This window comes from Atractosteus spatula, chromosome 7 (assembly GCF_055471065.1).
Source record: "Atractosteus spatula isolate fAtrSpa1 chromosome 7, fAtrSpa1.hap1, whole genome shotgun sequence".
Taxonomy (NCBI): domain Eukaryota; kingdom Metazoa; phylum Chordata; class Actinopteri; order Semionotiformes; family Lepisosteidae; genus Atractosteus; species Atractosteus spatula.
The window spans coordinates 26566302-26579708 of NC_142712.1; the positions used below are offsets into that span (position 1 = coordinate 26566302).

The 13407-nt window shown below is 35.8% G+C and overlaps 1 protein-coding gene across 4 annotated transcripts in view; it reads right to left on the minus strand.

The window, feature by feature from the left end:
• The window catches only part of tmprss15 (transmembrane serine protease 15), a 255332-nt gene that overhangs the window by 156155 nt on the left and 85770 nt on the right, over positions 1-13407 (minus strand). For all 4 annotated transcript variants that reach the window (XM_088922408.1, XM_088922411.1, XM_088922410.1 and 1 more), the window contains one exon: positions 5648-5753. In XM_088922408.1, coding sequence (XP_088778534.1) covers positions 5648-5753 — 106 coding nt within the window. The remainder of the gene's footprint in view (positions 1-5647; positions 5754-13407) is intronic.

Below are 13407 nucleotides of genomic sequence, written 5' to 3' on the forward strand. Positions count from 1 at the left end.
GTATGTTTATGTTCCAAAATTAATATCATTTATGGCCTTCACACGCGTTACAGTATGCTCCTATTCTTTTTATGCTCAGCTACTAAGATTTCCCTTCAGTGGTAAAATTCCATATAAATATTCAATACTACAACGGGCACAGTAAAGACGTTTACTGTAAATCTTTCTACGACAGACCAACGGACCACGAGTGCCCCTGTCGGTCAACCAATCACGTACCGCGGTACCGCCCGTCATCGTGCGTCACAATGCGCGACACCGTAGCCAATTACCTCTGGTACGTGTCTGTACCGCTCACTTTGAATGGCTGCATCTGTATGCCCCAGCATGACCTTGGAATACACAGGAAGTATAAAACAGAGCTCAAAGACCCATGGTGATCAGAATAAGAGTGGAGAATATAGGTTAGGACAGCCACACAGAAAACACAGAAAAATGATTTTTGTCGGGGAGATGTGTGGCTTTCTGGTGATCTACTGAGCTCATTAGAACCTCTAAATAAAAGTTTGACATGAGGTCACTAAAAACAGGTTGTAGGTGATTAGCAGAAAAGTGAAGAGTGGCACATCCACACCTGTTAATGAACCTTCCTACATACTGTATAATATATATTCTGATTCTATCCATTCTTCTTAATGTTTTCTCAAAGAACAAACCTCAGGAGGCTGAGCTTCAGAAGATCCTGTTATTGCTTTTATTATTAAATTATTCAAAATTTCCTAAAACTTAGTCTGCAAATATTATCAGCACCATGTTGTTTTTCCTCGTGCGTACAAATAGAATGCATAATCTGATCAATAACAGACATGAACATACAGATTCAGCCATTCAAAATACACAGTAAAACCCTGTACCGCGCAAAATTATCTACAGTTCAGTGCATTATACCGCAGTACGTGATTGGCTGGCCAAAATTACCAACTGGCGGTACTCGTGGTGCATTGGTTGTTAGTAAAACGATTACTTCATTTAATCTCTTTATTGTGTATGTTTAAATCTGCTGCACTGCAATTTCCCTCACGGGATCAATATAGTATCTATCTATCTTAATATGGAATTTTACAACTAAAGGGAAATTTTAGAAGCTGAGCATAAAAAGAAGAGGAGCATTACATGTCTGAAGGTCATAAACGATATTAATTTAGGAACATAAACATATTATGTAAACTGTATATGTCTAGTATTGATAGTTTAAATAAAAAATACACACAAGTATTCCACTTTCTTCCTAAATATTTTAAGCAACAAAGTCTTTCATTCGGTTACATACTGTGGTAATTTTGGAAAAGTTTTTACGTGCTCCTTCTGACTATATTAAGTTAATATACTTCATAAAAAGTTAAAATGTTAAAATCGGGGGTGATTTGTCACTGTTTTCACAAACTTCAATTTATTAAACGTCTATTTTTGAGACAGGGTGTTCCAGACCTGTTTAATTTCTGAAACTCCCTCTGTATTCCATTGTTTAACCTTTTCTATGAATACTTGCGCTATTTATCACAGTTAAAAACCTAAAACTTTTTAGAATCTGCTAAATAGGGAACATAATATGAAATCGCTTATCTAAAGAATTTAATAATGATATTAATTTAAGGATCTAAATATATGTATTTATATAGCAGGTAGTATTACTATAATATACGTTCTTTGTAAACACGTTTTATTTTTAATTTGACTCATTCACACATGATTACTTTAGAAACATGTTTAAGCTGTTCGTCTCAGCTATGTTTCCAAGCTGCCCATTGGTGCACTGGGTTTGTAAATAGAGGTTCTATCTACGATCTGGCTTCAATACAACCTTCTAGCAGAAGTTATTCTTCTAACAAATATTTTTTTAAAATAAAATTGTAAATATTATGTATACTATATTAACACGTTTTTTGTGTATATATTCTAAAATGTTTAATGTTAAGTTATATTTATAATGAAATGAAAATGTGAATTAGCAAACATGATTACTGTCAACTGTTCAACCGGTTGAATTCAAAACATTTTATTCAGTGGGGCAAATTAACAGACGCCTCAAGCCTTAAAACGAAATTGTATATATTGTCATTAGAATCGAGAATAAAAAAACGTTATTAAAAATACCACTGAAACTATAACAAATGTGTCTGGTCATTATTAACAGTATTAATTTAATAATAATAATTTCAAGCTTCTTTTATCTTTTCAGAGTATTTTTTTTCTTCGGTTTTCATAAGCTTCACTTATTAAAATGCCTATTTATTGCTCAGTTGGACAAAAGAACACAACCTACTACCTTTATCATAAATATTTTAATTATGCAGAAATATTTTATGCATCAAAGTCTTTACCGAAGATATTACTAATAGTATCAATAATGAATGACCTTGGACAAGCTGTAAACTCAATGTATTGCCCTGGTCCACATTCTTTGTAACTGTCTTTGTAAACGAAAAAACTTCATTTTTTCATTGATCACGAATTCACGCATTTGTTTCCAATCATACAAAGTAAGTCCTGAGAATCTCCGATTCCCCATGCCTTTCACATGCTCATAAAAGATATTAATTTAGGAACATAAACATATTATGTAAACTGTACTGTATATGGCTGGTCTTGGTAGTTTAAAGAAAAAATACACACCAGTATTCCATTTCTCCCTAAACATTTTAAGCATCAAAGGCTTACATGTGATTATCTCGGAAACGTTTTTACATGCTCCTTCTGACCATATTATTTTACGTTTATATACTTTGTGAAAATTGATCGTTTTAACCTTTTCTGCTTAAGTGACTGATTTATAACCCTGAGGTCGGTTGTTCAAACCCAGCTGTCACCATGAGTTTTCTTTTAACAAATAAATATTTCTTTGAAAAACTAAAATAGCAAATATTATTGGCATTATATTGACCTTTTTTATATTTCTACATATCACAACATGTTCGTCCTGTATGTACACAGTGGTACCGCAGAGTGTAGGGCGCAAATCCACATGAGCCCGAAAGCCCTACATTAATGTTGTGCATTCGGTTTTCATCTCTCTCTCTGCGGGAGTGCTGGCTGTGCCGAATTAAACTGGTTTCACAGGTATTTTCAAAGTAGAATAGGGCAAGTTTTCCAATCAAAGACACTCCACCTTCCCCCACGGACACATGTTTTCTTAGAAAAACAGATTCACAACACGAAGCTGTATCAGTCTTCTGTGTAAAAAAAATTGGTTTGAACATCATGGGTGCTGTTTTTAATAAGCTGCTGAGTAAAGATTGGGAATTTTCCTGCTGTCATAAGCATAACAGCGTAGCCTCCAATTACCCAGACTGTAAGCATGGGAATAAAGCTTTGTTTGATTTCTGAAACCCTTTCTTTATGTCCTGTTTTCATTCAGGTAAGGGTCAACTATATACACAATACATCAAACATACATTAAATCTGACTATCAAAAAACCAGGGTTCACTTTTTTTCTGTCACCCACTGCAATTCGGACACAGAATGGTTAAAAATAGGAACAGGTCAGGCAGAAAGAGGGAAGGAGGAGGGGGAGGCGTCTTCCCACCTCTTTGACTACAATTCAAAAGAGAAATGGCTTGAGCGACATGCAAAGCTGAAAACGTTTGGTGCTGTCTTATCCTCAAGGTACACTCCTTGTGAAAGAATTTTCACCTTGAATGTTTGCCCACCAGCTAACACACAGAAGCAAACTGAATACAAAATATACTTGCAAGAAAAGCGATTACAAATATTAAAAAAAAACATGCTTGCTTTATACTGTTATACTGTACAGTGTATTAAAACACCGTATGGTCACTACACTGTGAGTAACGCTGCCCACTAAACATCTTTTCCACAATTTCATGGGGTTAAGGTCACGTAGCTGATTCACAGCTGGATACAATTTTATCTAGCAAAAATTCAGATATTTGTCAACATTTTTACTAAAAGTATCCATCTCAGTAATCTCACTATGTTAGTCTCACTGTACGCCCCAGTGCTCACTCAATGTTCATACTCCCAGTAAAATAAAATAAAACTTTTTCCGCGTTGTCACCACGCATCAGGGGGAAGGAAAAGTGCCCGTGGTCATTTTTTTCACAGACAGACAAAGTTGATTAAAACCCATTCAAAGTGGTTGTGGTGTGTTAACACAAACTCTGCTTAACAGAGTCACTTGTAAGAGCCAGGTGACTTTCTGCTACTATAAAGCTATAGTATAGACAGATTTTAAATTCTTCAAGCACAATTGGCTTTTTGTCATAATCTGCTACTTTGCAAGCAGTACACGACTTCTCAAATGTACTTTTTGTCCTTGTGCAAACTCAACAAAGGTTTATTTTTTATAATTCTGAAATTTGAACAGTATGCCTCAGGGACTCATTATAGTAATGTAGAAATATGGTTGCTGCAGGAAAATCAAAATACCGCCACCCCCTCCCAGCTGGGTCTCACCTTCCGCTGTTCCAAAGCCGTGTGGTTTCAAAGTATGTGTGAAATATCTTTTCTTACTCCAGTTATTAATCCAATCTATTTTTACTCATCCAGCTATGTAAAAAATATAGCCAAAAGGATAGCTGTAAAGGTTAAATTCCAAGCTGAAGAGACAAGACTCAATGTGTCTTCTCTAACTCTTCAGTTTACAGCTTGTCCATGGTCATTCATTATTAATATTGTAACAAACGGTAGACATACAGATTGTACAAGCCGGTTGCAGCACGGTGACAGTACAGTCCTCAGCTCCCCTGCACATAACAGGACTGCTGAAGTGCTGATGTGCTGGGACTGAAAGAGGTCTTCTGTAGCTCAGCTGGATAAACCTCTATTGAGCAACACAGGAGAGACATATCATGTTCACAATAAGCTATAATAGTGGACTATTTTATGTGTTCGGCTCTATGAGAAACAGACCAAAAGTAATGCTCTGATCACGCTTTGAGCCACCTTGGTGCAGCTCGCTACATTACAGTGCTCATTACCACTACAAGGACAATAGAAGTTTTTTTTTAAAGAAACAAATGTCAAAATGTTTCCTAAATGTCCACTTGTGTAACTTTAGTTGCTTATGTAAGTTACCCATGTAAGTTACCATGTTAAAGACTTTGATGCATGAAATATTTATGATTAAGGTGGAAAGTTGTGTACTTTTGTTTAGCTTTTGTCTTGCTTTTATAAAATATACCAACTCTTTAATGTTTACTGATTAACATGCTGTAATACACAGTTTAAAATTATTAAAAGTCTAAAGAGTATACAACTTAAATTCTTAATTGTAAAAAGATTGTCTCTTAGCAGTGACTGGGATTTGAAACTGGGTGTTTTCTGGCGACAGCTCAAATGCCGTACATGAGACATTAAGCTTTATTAGCTCCACCCGGTGGTTTTACAAGGTGCTTCCGGATACTCATTTAACATGCAGTAAATTGCGGTATATTGTGCCATGCCCACTACGTCTTAACCCAGCATACCTCACTCTTTTTGAATGGCTGGATCTGTATATAAAGGACATATTGAAGTCTTATTCACTACCACCACCAAAATGTAATCATTTTGGATCAAACTAAATATTTCATTCATAGGTAAGAAAAATGTATACCAGAGCAGAGCCAGGTCAATGCTGTAATTATTTTATAAAACAGATAAATGAGTTTGACAATCAACATAAAAAAATGATGTTGTCACTCTTACCAGAAGCTCAGACAGGATGGCTGGACACTGTCAATTAATGGGAGGCTGAAGATCCTGAAGCTGCTTGCCCAATTACCAGGGTCTCCTGGTGTGACTATGTAGAACCCTGATGATAAAATTCACAACAGAACATGTAAATATATCCAGGCATTAATTAAATACTATGCATAATGGCTGCTTAATTTGTTCAGAAGATGTCCTTAGTTTACTTTATGTGTAATTACAAAACAATCATGCTTGCACAATAAAAAATAATAATAAAGTTACAATGAGGTTAGCTGGTAGGGAAAGGCAAGAGACACATAAAACAAAATGGTAAAAATTAAAACAATACACACAGAGTGGGCACTGAGCTGTTATGTAATCACCTTGTTGTTACCTATACAACCTAAAAGTGCATAAATCCAGTTAGCAAAGTACATTACATTACCAGTCCTAAAAAGAACAACAATAATAATAAACTTTATTTTTATACAGCACCTTTAAAAGTGTCTTCTCAAAGCACTTTACAGAACAAGAACAAGCAAAAAACAACACATTGAGAGGAGATAGTAGATGGGTATTTGAAATACAGTAGGAAAGTAAAGGGCAGTCAAAGAACCAGTTAAATAAAAGGTAAGGTTTTGAGTTTAGACCTCAGGGAAAGTTACTCTCTGATATCTTTAGGGACAGAATTCCAGAGCTTTGGTGTATAGCAGGAGAAGGCCCTGTAACCCTTAGAGTGAAGATGGGCTTGGGGGACAGACAAGAGACCTGAATTAGACAGGCAAAGGTTGGGAGTAGCACAATAGTAACTCAGATAGGTACTGAGGTGCCAAACAATGCAGAGCCTTTTAGGTGAGCATCAGGATTTTGAAACCAACATGAAAGCTGACAGAAAGCCAGTGCATGGACTTCAGGATAGGAATAATGTGATCACTTGCACTAGACCTGGTCTGAATTCTGGTTGCCAAATTCTGGACAAAGAGGTACCATCATTTTTTCAATGTAGATTTAGATACCCCAGCGAGTAGGGTGTTAGAATCGTCAATATGAGAAAAAAAAAGTCTTTAGTAACAGTTAGCAACAACATAGGATGTAGTCTTGAAATATTTCTGAGGTGGAAGAAATGATGTGTTGACAATATGTTTCACATGTGGGTCAAACGTCAAACCTGCATTAAATGTCACTCTCAAGTTCTTCAATTTTAATTGAAACTCAAGTACAGTAAGATAGACAAATTACTGTTATGAGTTACTGTTTTGGTTTTACATAGTTGATGGGGCATGACAAGAAGCACAACTACAGTCTTGCTGCAATTAAGATGAAGGGAATTATTTGGCAATAGCTAAGCAGTACAATCTAAGCAGAACTCTTCAGAAACATAACCTAAATGGAAACATTAAAACCATTCACATCACGACCCATGTGCAATATAATAATGATACATGTTTATATTTGTGTGAATTCTTTCTGTAATGTAATGCAGTGTAAAAATGTAGTATAGGACGTTCAGCATGTTAAAGCAGTAGATAATGCACATTTTCTACACCAATTAACCTAAAGCTCATTACAATGTTATTATGAAGCCATGACGATCCGTTAATCTGAAACCATTACTTCATAATTGTCAAACAGTGATGTGTGGATGATCTTGACTAGCTATAGTGTGGCCAAGGACCTTCTGACTCTATTCTATTACAACACATCTTTGGATTTCAGCTTCAACTATCCCAAGATAAATCTAATGTGATACAAGATTATCTAGCCTCTCACTCCAACGGCTTATCTAAGCTGCTGAGCCTTGAAGGTCTTCCTTTTACTTTTACTTCCTTCTGATGCACTCAGACCACAACAGAACTCATATTTCCTATTGTTTTGCAGTTAAAATATGTTCCCTTTCTTCTTCCATAACAGCACTGCACTATATGTAAATCCCTTGTATTTAGGCCTTTTAACTTGACTCTCGCTGACCTCTAGTGACCACTCTTTGTAACTGTACCTGAACTGGCATCCAAGATCCTGTACCGTGCTCTGATTCAGACAGCTAATTAAGCACACCACCATTACTTACAAAAAACTATTCTACTCAGCGTGATCTACTATAGTCTCACAATATGTATTGAATAATACAAATAATTTATAATACAGATGTCAACCTTAGCCGTCAGTATTGACAGGTAATTACGTGTTAAGTAAAAAAGGTTTCATATTGAATTTTCTGTGATTTTGCAGGTGATGTGATGCCAGTTGGTAAGAAACAAAGTTTTAGAGCCTTCAGCTCTAAACAATTTTAGCAACATTTCATATTAATATTTTTTAAACCTTTTATTTATTTTTTTAAAAAATAAATATCCGCTCTTCAAAATACACTCAATATTGCCTCAGGAAATATAGAAATAAAAGACACAAATCTCACTCCTTGCCTCAAACAAATCTTGAGATAAATTAATTAGAGGTAAGAGATACTGTTTGATATTAGGATGTGTGTAGTCATTTCTTGCTACCAGGTAAGTCTGCATACATTACCATATTGGAACATTCCTGAATAATGAGCCATTTGCATTCTTTGTGATGCCACAGACAAATGTCAACCTCTCACTTAAGAAGAGATAAGAATTGCAAAGACACAGCCATAAAAGTATTTGGCTATGCACAAAGTAGGCCTTTTTCATAGCCAAAGAGATTTTTCATAGCCATAGAGATATTCTCAAATCAATAGATTCCTCAACACCAGACACAGTACCATAAATCTGGGGTTGCTACATAGCAAGGAATGTAAGGAAGAACTTTTGTTAAGCTTAAGAAACTGCAACCATACCTTAAAACCATTCATATATACAGATGCAGCCATTCAAAACAAGCGTGCGATACCGCATTATTTTGCGGTGCCCTTGACGCAGTTTACCATAAATTCTCGCATAGTGCCACGTGATACCACGTGGTATCGCAAGTAAAATAATAGAATCCGTAATTTCCACAAGGTGGAGCTAATAAAGCTCAACCTCTCATGTTTGAGCTGTCGTCATCAAAGTCTTTACCAAAGATATGACTAATAGTATTAATAATGAATGACCTTGGACAAGCTGTAAATTCAAAGTATTGACCTGGTCAATGACCTTTTTTTTCATCGACCGTCTTTGTAAAAGTAACACCACAGCATTTCGCAATCACGCATCTGTTTCCAATCATGCAAAGTACAGTAATTTTTGAGAATCTCCGATTCACCATGCCTTTCACATGCTCATAAAAGATATTGATTTAGGAACATAAACATATTACTGTATGCAAACTGTACTGTATACAGTATGTATATGTATATGTATATGTAAATTTAATGTCTTTACTGTGCCCATTTAAGTATTGAACATTTTAAGCATCAAAGTCTTTAACTAACATGTGAAATAACACGTGTATAAAAAGTGGTAGTTTTAAGCTTCTCTGTGAATACGCTCGATACCGGAGCAAAGTATTGACCTGGTCAATGACCTTTTTTTTCATCGACCGTCTTTGTAAAAGTAACACCACAGCATTTCGCAATCACGCATCTGTTTCCAATCATGCAAAGTACAGTAATTTTTGAGAATCTCCGATTCACCATGCCTTTCACATGCTCATAAAAGATATTGATTTAGGAACATAAACATATTACTGTATGCAAACTGTACTGTATACAGTATGTATATGTATATGTAAATTTAATGTCTTTACTGTGCCCATTTAAGTATTGAACATTTTAAGCATCAAAGTCTTTAACTAACATGTGAAATAACACGTGTATAAAAAGTGGTAGTTTTAAGCTTTTCTGTGAATACGCTCGATACCGGAGCAAACAAGCATACTTTTAGAATTTGATTAATAGGGAATATAATATGGAATCGCATATCTAAAGAAATTAATAACGATATAATTATATTCATGTATTACAACACAATAGTACACGCTGTACAATGTCTCTTGACACAGTATGTGTAGGGCTGTTTCACCACTCCTCACATGACCTTGCGAGTAGTGCTGTGGTCTAAGTGCCGGACTTGTAAGTGAGGTTTAAATCCAGCCGGCGACATGACTTTTCTTTTAACAAACATTTCTTTGAAAAAATCATTTCTCCCTAAACATAATTCTCTTTGTTATATTTGAGGAAAAAAAAATTTTATTCAGTTGGAATTAGCAAGCTAATTCCAACAAAGCAAGCTCTCATAATGAGAATAAACAGCCATCTGAGGATAGTAAATTAAATGCATGTATTATATAAAAACCTATGTAATATATCTACTTCCTTTTCTTGTTACAATGGAATATTTCCACCCTTTAGTAAAGGATAAGAGCTGTTACAATTGCTGTTAAAAGCCACACCTTCATGCATATTGCAAGCAGAATATCTTTCCCTGAACTGATAATAGCGTTGATTGATATGGTATTGATGGATATCTATAAATATTGAGAACAAATTACCATGCCAATTTCACCAAGCAAAGCGAAATATACTGTAGTATAAACTGAGTTGCTTTCCGTTTAGGAAAGCGACCAGAGTCCCTTATCATAAAATGGGATTTCTAACCATTACCAATTCTGAATACTGTAAGTTTTTACTAGAACCTATTAGTCCAACTGTACCAATATACAAAAGCACATATTAAATTTGGGAAATTTGGTTTCAAAAGTCCTCATATCAATGATGCCTATACTGTTTTCCTCTACAGTATGCTAATCTATTATAGCGCATTCGCACCGGGCAGCGGCCGAAGAGCGCCCAGCTGGGGTACTCTTGAGTCTGTGGTTGTGGTGCTCTAGCAGTGCTGTCCTGAGGCTGGCTGGTGTCAGTGTGGCTCATGTCAGTGAGCTTCAGGACCAGCTGGCTCAGGGGGCTCTGTTTTGGGCTCAGCTTATGGCTCAGCAGGGCTTTGTGGTGGTAGGTGGTCTCTCTCTCTCTCTCTCTCTCGGGCTCGTGAACTGGTTGTGTCTCTCTCTCTGGTCGGGGCGCGGGAGAGCTGGCTGGCAGTTGGTGACGGAGAAGAAAGTAAAGGCAGCTTTTAACTCCGCAAGTCTGAGTTTTTGTGTCTGTCCTATCCGAACCCGAAATCGTTACACTATCATTCTGTCCATCGAAAACCTGTTTATATGTGACCTTTCAGAACACCTATCTGTTTTCTTCCTAGCACAATTGATGAGCACTCTGTGATTAAATTAATTCTCATTACATTATCATTCCCACTGTGCATAACAAGGAAGATTAATAAACATAAGGTTGTTTAATGACAATCTATTGTATATCTCATGGCTAAATAGTCAAGTCTAGCCAAAAGAGAAAACATCGACTTTAGTTAAACCCAAGCAAAAGTATTAATGGTTTTAATTACCATACTTTTATGGTACATGACTTTGCTAAAATGTATTTAAAAATAAAAACGATTGCAATTGGCACACTTGTAGCTTTTTCACAAAACCTCCTAGAGTAATGACATTCTTGTGTTATACAGCTTTTCAGCTAAATATACAGTATTTATCACTTATGCCTGAAATTGGAGCTGCTCGCCACGCGGTGAATAGCGACTAATAAGCAGTGAAAACATTTGTCTGTCTTTCCGTGGGGGGAAGGGAATCTGATCTGATCTGCAAGGCCCTTTGGCTACAAAACTAAAAATAAGATACACTCTACAGACATTCACAACAGTGACATATTAGAAAACATTTACATATATTGTTAAATTATAACTTGTTTTTCAGGAAGTTAAAAAACACTTGAATTACTTATCCAGTCTCTCGAAATAAAATTATTTTTCAAGCAATGTAATGCAAGATGCTTTCTAACGTCGGGCAACATGTTTTTTTTTAATCTAACATTGATAGATTAAAAAATCATTCCTAATAGCAATTATTTACCTGCATAAACTTATAAAGGTTGTATTTTCACACAGTGAAGAGGTCTTTTTTAGTTATACAGTAGTTGTGCAAGCTCTGGTAAGTGTGTCTTTTTTGATAAGTTTCAAAGGGAAATAGGTTCGTATTCGTCTTCCCTGATGCAAAACAGGGTCAGGGGGCATGTACGGTTAGAATGTGTTCATTGTCTTCCAATGAAAGCGAGTTCCTTTCGCCGAAGTCGGGAGACATTAGAAGCTTGCCACACCTGGACTGTTACATCAAGGCATTAGCAAGTTAAAGCTATCCCATTGAGGAGCCGGGCGCAGTAATTGTTTTGTTCCTTGATTTTCTGATCTGGAAGGCCATTTGGTGCAGCGAATGTGAATTCTGTCTGGCATTGCCAGATTGTGAAAAAATAAAAGTATTTAAATCAAGATGGGGGGTAAGGGAGTCGTCTCTATGACACTCTCCCTTATAAAATTAACGTGAAACAAAACACAAACTAAAAATAAGATACAATCTTCAGACATTCACAACATAGACATATCTTAAAACATTTATATATATTGTTAAATTATTACTTTAAATATATACTTTAAGTTACTGAAACAACCAGTTAATAAAATCGTTGCAATTTTGTTCTCAATTGGAGGTGGGGATATCCTGACAACAACTGATTTAAAGACAATCTGTCAAAGTGCAATGAAATACAATATTACGCCGGGTAAATGTTCCGAGGTCAAATTCTTTCGTGACGGGGGTACCTTTAAAGGTCTAAGCCGGAACATATCATTATATCTCATTTTTGATTCTCTCTTCTGAAGAATGAAGAGATAAGAGAGATGCCCGGGAAGTGAGATAATAATATCATTTTCGTGTTTTTGTATGTTTTTTGCAAACTATGCAGTCTAGTGGCTTGACGTCGGCTTTATGCTCAAATGTAGATAAAGATGCTGCCTGTCCTTGGTCAGTAAGATAAGGGCATGTATTTGGTAAGCTGGCTGTACGCCCAGAATATAAAAAGAACTAACTGTTGTCTAGTCTGCAACTTAGATATAATTAATTGGCAGGTGTTGCTTTTTCATAATTTGTTTCGAATATGTCATAGTAACTCTTTGTGTTTTAAGGTATAAAGGACCATCTTCAGCTACTTATTTTTTAAGTCTGGTGGTTGCATGCCACACTTCAATATGCATATGAATAAAGAGACTTCTGCTTCACAGACACCTGAACTTTGTCATTTGTTTGACACTACACTTCCAAACGAGAACAAAATTGTGACAATTTTATTAACGGGCTGTTTCAGTAACTCAAAGTATTTATTTAAAGTAATCATTTAACAATAAATGTAAATGTTTTATGATATGTCGCTGTTGTGAATGTCTGTAGAATGTATCTTATTTTAGTTTTGATTTTAGTTTTGTAGCCAAAGGCTACATTATCATTACATTATCATTCTCACAAGGAAGATTAATAAACATAGACATAAACATAATCTCATGGCTAAATAGTCAAGTCTAGCCAAAAGAGAAAACATCAACTTTATTTAAACTTTATTTAAACTCCAATTGGAGTATTGGTGGTTTTTAATTACCGTACTTTTATGGAACATGACTTTGCCAAAATGCATTTAAAAATAAAAACGATTACGATTGGCATGCCTGTAGCTTTTTCGCACACCTGTAGCCTGTAGCTGAATAGGCAGTGAAAACATTTGTCTGTCTTTCCGTGTGGGGAAGGGGGACTGTCTTTGATTGGAAAGCATGGCTATTCTACTCTGAGAATGCCCGTTGTCTTTTCACTGATAAACTTGTGTTAACAGAAACCACAGTATGCTTAAGTATGCTTAAGAGTTGTAAGACAGGTTTTTATTTATTTTTCAGCACAGGTCAGGTCTGTTTTTTTCTGGAAAACCATAA